At 41.2% G+C, this 5,876-nt stretch overlaps 1 protein-coding gene across 1 annotated transcript; it reads right to left on the bottom strand.

Moving 5' to 3' along the window:
* Positions 1 to 1,645: 1,645 nt before the first annotated feature.
* Positions 1,646 to 5,851, bottom strand: NDUFA1 (NADH:ubiquinone oxidoreductase subunit A1). The gene is made up of 3 exons (XM_004000838.5): positions 5,649 to 5,851; positions 4,610 to 4,699; positions 1,646 to 1,780 (listed from the first exon to the last, which is right to left on the bottom strand). Exons 1-3 carry the CDS (start codon positions 5,748 to 5,750, stop codon positions 1,760 to 1,762), a joined length of 213 nt encoding a protein of 70 aa, XP_004000887.1. The 5' UTR covers positions 5,751 to 5,851; the 3' UTR covers positions 1,646 to 1,759.
* Between the last annotated feature and the right edge of the window lie 25 nt (positions 5,852 to 5,876).

Genomic DNA, 5,876 nt, shown 5'->3' with positions numbered 1-5,876 from the left:
TTTCCCGAGCATCATTTCAACCTGAAGAGCAGGTGGCTATGGACCAGGGGTGGGAGAGGGGTCAGTGCCCTGACCACCTGTCAGAGCTGCTGGAAAAAAACACTTCTGGCTAATTGCACCTGCAAAGAATCGAGGGAGACGCAGGCGACCAAACACAACTGTCATCTTCTACCTACGGTGTTTTCACCTGGTTCACTCCCTGGCCGCAGACTATAATGATGAAGTGAAATTTCATGGCAGGTTCCCGATAAGAGGGAGGTGAAGGATTCAGACCCTCATGCTGAACCTGACCGACTGATTTCTACCTGTCATTTTGTGGCCCTCCACTGAACAGCCCCGAATCCATCTAAGCAGATACCCTTAGTGGATGATCCCCACCTTGAGGCACAGTAGACAGAACAGACCTAAAAATCCAGAGACTTAGCGATGGATTTAGTAATGCTGTCAAGGTCTTCCACATCCCCATCCTTACTCCCTGCCTCTTCAGTCCCAGAGATGGTTTTCATGACAGTCAACAAAGTGAGGCCTGTGTGGTGCTAAATGTGGACTAGAGGTTGCATGAAGTGTGTCATCGGGGCCGTGGCTTTCCTTGAACAGTTTCTCATCTCCGGGCAGCACAATAGAGAATAACGCTCGAAGCATGAACGCCGCCACCTGCTTCCTCCGTAAGCCCTGCCCGGCGGCAGGAGTTCAATGGAAAGCGCACAGTGCGACAGCGGGCCAGGTCATGTCAGACGTTAAGATGAAGAAGAGAACAGGTCCTGTGGCCGCCTTGGGGGTTGATCTACACACACATCTACACACACGGGGCAGCACCATGTCTCTAGGGGTTACAGCTTTTCAGATTATCTGCTTACCTTTAGTGGTGAATGTGCAAGTGTTTATTTCAAGCAGTCAGTGTACTCATTTTATTAGAATGACGAGTCTTGCCGCTGCTCCCCACTAAGACAACAATTGGCACTTGAGTGAATCCTATGTGTCAGATGCAGAGTGCATGGAAGTTCAAGGTGCAAGCTCAGCTTTAAAAACATCCTACCTGGGGTCACCTGGCCGGCTCTGTAGGAAGAACGTGCGACCCTTGATCTCAGGGTTCTGAGTTCAAGCCCCATGTCGGGTGTAGAGATCACTAAACACTTTAAACCTAATATAAAAGCATTCTACCTGGAACTTAACACAATAGGAATCACCCAGAAAAGGAACTAGAAAGGAACTATATTTTACTAGCAACCGCTGAAGGAATGAGGTCTTTGTTCATGTATTCCTATCTACTCCAATAGTAACAACTACCATTTATGACACATTAGGCACTGACAGGTGCTTGGTGTACATTACATCTATCATTTTAAGCCTCAGCTGCCTTCTACTTTTTTTTTAAAAGGAAAGATCCTTTTTTTTTAAGTTTATTTATTTTGAGAGAGAGAGAGAGAGAGAGACAGAGCGAGCAGGGGAGGGACAGAGAGAGAGAGAATCCCAAGCAGGCTCTGTGCTGTCAGCGCAGAGCCTGACATGGGGCTCAATCTCATGAACTGTGAGATCACAGACTGAGCCACCCAACGCCCCTAGTTTTTTTTAAAGTGATAAAGCTACACTGGGTAGATTGCTTGAGTTTAGTACTATTAAAAAAAAAAAAAAAGTAAAGAAAGCCTTTGGTTTTGCTTTTTTGTTTTTATTATGTACTACATTGATAGACTGCATAACCTTCTAGAAAGGGCAGATGAGCATAACTGAGTTAATCTTCATCGGTCAGGAAAAGGCTTCTTTAATCAATATTTTCCAAACCCTGAAAAACAGTATAAAAAGGAAAATGTGAGAATTCTGTTCCCACCAAAGATGTGCATGTACTGGCATACATCAGAGATCTTGAAGGTTTGGTTCCGGACCACGTCAGTAAAGTCAGTCAAATAAATTTTTTGGTTGCCCAGTGCATATAAAAATTATGTTCACACTATACTGTAGTCTCAACTGTGCAATAGCATTAGGTCTAAAAAAACAGTGTACAAACCTTAAAGTACTTTAGTGCTAAAAAATGTTTTATTAAAAATAAAAAGTACTTTAGTGCTAAAAAATGCAATCATCACCTGAATTTTCAGTGAGTCATAAGCACTGATCACAGATCACTGTAACAAATATATTCATAATGACAAGTTTGAAATATTTCGAAAATTACCAACATGTGGTACAGAGACACGAACTGAGCAGATGCTGTTGGAAAAATAGTGCTGACGGACTTGCTCGATGCAGGGCCACCCCAACCCTTCAATTTGTAAAAAAGCACAGTACTGTATCGATAAGTGCAATAAAATGAGGTATGCCTGTACCCTTACTTCCAGTGTCCCCAAATGGCATTTTATTAAAGAAAGTACTTGCACATCCGTATTTCTCTAACTGCAACAATAAAGCGAACTGAATGTTATAATCACTAAAGTAAAAAGAGTAAGCTATAAGGATGTCTAGTTTTCATTTTCTGACAGCAGCAAACATATCACTTTATATGAAAAGACCCCCCCCCCCCAACCCACCCCATCAGAACTAAAGTCAAGCAACTATTTACCATCTGGATCCTTCAGAGAGTCAGAGGACAGCAAAGTAAAACCATTAAAAAAAAATAACAGCCAACGTGAGGAAAATACTGTCAACCTCATTCTACTTTTTTACACATGGACAAATGGAGACTGCTTAAAAGTCTCTTGCTTAAGTCAGTAAGAAAGTGGCAGAGCCAGAATTCAAGGTCAGGGACCCCCACCTCCAGAACTCTTGCTCTGTAAGCAAGACACTGTTTATTCAGAAGACCCACTCTTTCTAACTTAGCTCACAACCAAATACCTCAGAAACCATAGAGTAAAAGATTAATCAGCGATGACATTTCTTCCAAGTGTTAAAATAACACAGTCCAGGTATCTTGTTTACTATTGTGGGAAGAATCACCTTGCGAGAAATTAAAACTGCACGGCCCAGGGAGCCACCCTGTAGAAATTCTAATTAGGAATCTTCATCTTATCTCCTACGCCAAATGATTGTGATGGTTATTGGACCGTGCTTTGAGAAATACTGCTTTAGTTGAGTAGAGATCGATCGTCACGTTCATTACATTAGATTCTCAAATAGCACTATACTGACAGGCAGATCACCTAGCTTGAGTCCTTAGAGTGTTATTTATAGTCACCGACCTGTTTTCTCATCTATAAAATGAAACTAATATTAACCTGGGTTCACTGTGAAGAATAAATGAGCCAGGAGAGAATATTAAAAAGTAACTACAATTTTTTAAAAGAATAATGGGAGATGAACTCCTACAAGATGTAGGAATATACTATTAGGTTTATCAGATTAAAATGCTATTGCTTGGCCATTTTGTATCTACAAAAAACTGCAATTCCATAGGATTCAATCAAATTTAAAATTAGAGTAATTCTTTAACCTATGGCATTGGGTGCAGGAACTGGCAAACTAATGGAGTATGGAAGAGTGTATTTGTGAAACAGGACCATGTGTACATGGAAATTTAGTTTATGAGAATGGTATTTCAAATTAAAAAGTGGACTGTTCAGGGCACCTGGGTGGCTCAGTCAGTTAAGCGGCCAACTTCGGCTCAGGTCATGATCTCACAGGTTTGTGAGTTCGAGCCCGGTATCTGGCTCTGTGCTGACAGCTCAGAGCCTAGAGCCTGTTTTGGATTCTGTGTCTCCCTCTCTCTCTCTCTGCCCCTCCCCTGCTCATGCTCTATCTCTCTGTCTCTCAAAAATAAATGTTAAAAAAAAAAATGGACTGTTCTACAAATGGACAATTGTGACAACTGGCTATCCCTTGGAAAAAAGTACAGTTAAAATCTGATTTCACATTATACCCCCAAATGACCTGCAGATGGGTCAAAGCACTAAATGTAAAAAATATATTTATATATATGTACATATATATACATATATATGTATATATATACATATACATATATATGTATATATATATATTTATATATATGTACATATATATAAATATATAAATATGTATATATGTATATATAAATATATAAATATGTATATATGTTTATATATATGTATATATGTTTTATATATATTTATATATATGTATATATAAATATATAAATATGTATATATATGTATATACATATATATTTATATATATGTACATATATATGTATATATATGTATATATGTATATATAAATATATGTATATATATATATATTTATATATATATGTACATATATATAAATATATTTTTTTGGGGGGAGGAATTTTTAAAATATATAAATAATCTTGGGTAGGAGAGTCATTTGTGAGCCAAAATCCAGAATGACAAAATATGATAAACTGAACACTAAAATTAAAACCTATCTGATCAAAGACATCATAAAGTGAAGAAGCCAGACTGGGGAAGATATCTACCACATATGCAACAGACAAAAGATTAATAGCCATTACATGTAAATAACATATATGTGTAGGTGTGCGTATAAAAAGAACAAGCAAAGGGCACAGGCAGACAATCCACAGAATAAAAGACACAAAGGAAATTAGCACTGTGAGACATTTGGCAAAACATTACTAGAACCCATCTCAACTGACACATGGCTAGCCTCAGAGCTATCTTACCTTTGACACATAGTAACGATTAACTCCAGAGATGCGCCTGTCTCTTTGCATCAAACTCCACTGATACCGATAATAGGCAACCCTTTTTTCCTACAATTAAAAGAAAGTATTATTGCACAATGTTTATGAAAATGAATGACCCAAGAGAGGGCTATCGGAACTTATAAGTGACATTCTAGAAAAGGAATCATCACTGAAACAAAAACCAAATCGATATTAAGACCGGATCCTAAATAAAATCGGATCATTAAACTTCATAATTAAGATGGTAACCATGAGTTCTTACCCTTTATATTTTAACCAGCATCTGGTTTTTTTCCCCTTTCCTCCTTCCCCTCGCCCCGCCCCCACCCCCTGCTTTTTTTTTTTTTTTTTTTTTTTTAGACACCTGACTAGTCGTTTCCTTTTGGGATCCTAATGAGAGGAAACAACAGCGGCAGATCACACGTGAAGAAAAGTCACAAAACCAGAAAGCAAACACATTTATACTCTGCACTCTAGAGATAACGTGAACGAGTAGAAGGAGAAGAAAATTACAACCCTGATGTGAAAAGCAGGATCTTGCGGTAAATACCTAGAGGCTTGGGGGGAAAGGTGGGGGATAAAAAAATGTCAAGGGAAAAACCTAACTACGGGTGGTAGGGAGGTAAAAAACCGTGAAGCTACCAGGATGTGGATGCGAGAAATTTAAAAAACAAAAACAAAAAACCATCCAGCAAGAAAGATCAGAGATCCGAGGAAGTGGAGGCAAGACTAGACTGACGCCCAGGAGTTCGGACCTACCTTCTAATCTATCTTTCCAGCCCCCGAACCCACTCGGCCCTCTAGCCCACTCTTCGCACGACAACTAGCTGCTCCTTGCTAGAGGAGGATGTGGTTTCCGTCGGGTTTCGTTCCGCAAGCCTCCGCTTGCACTAAGGGGAGGGCCGCCCCTGGTGTTCCCCAGCCCAGAGAGGCTCCGCACCCCAACGGCCTCCCGCCGCCCGTTTTGTAACGCCAGTCCGCGGAGTCAGCCGTCGCGCCGGAGAGGCCGCCTTACCTTGCCCCCGTTACAGAACCTGTGGATGTGCGCAGTGGCTATGCCGGGGATGACCAAGCACACGGCCATGATGCCGAGGCCGGGCAGAATCTCGAACCACATCGCGCCGCGGCTGCCAGGACCGAGCCCCTCCTTCCCGGCCCCCGAAAGGTGACCCGGCCTCGGACCCTTCCCGGTAGGCTCCGCGGCAAGCTGCGAGCGGGGCGGGGCCGCACACGCCTCCGGAGG

This window comes from Felis catus, chromosome X, assembly GCF_018350175.1.
Source record: "Felis catus isolate Fca126 chromosome X, F.catus_Fca126_mat1.0, whole genome shotgun sequence".
Lineage (NCBI taxonomy): Eukaryota > Metazoa > Chordata > Mammalia > Carnivora > Felidae > Felis > Felis catus.
The sequence above is the reverse complement of the archived record's forward strand: the minus strand, read 5'-3'. Positions and strand labels throughout refer to the sequence as shown.

Coding starts and splice junctions, on each gene's coding strand:
- NDUFA1 (XM_004000838.5), bottom strand. CDS start 5,750: ATGTGGTTCGAGATTCTGCCCGGCCTCGGCATCATGGCCGTGTGCTTG. Junction 4,700..5,648: donor GGTTCTGTAACGGGGGCAAG/GTAAGGCGGCCT, acceptor TTTTAATTGTAG/GAAAAAAGGGTTGCCTATTA. Junction 1,781..4,609: donor ATCGTTACTATGTGTCAAAG/GTAAGATAGCTC, acceptor ACTGTTTTTCAG/GGTTTGGAAAATATTGATTA.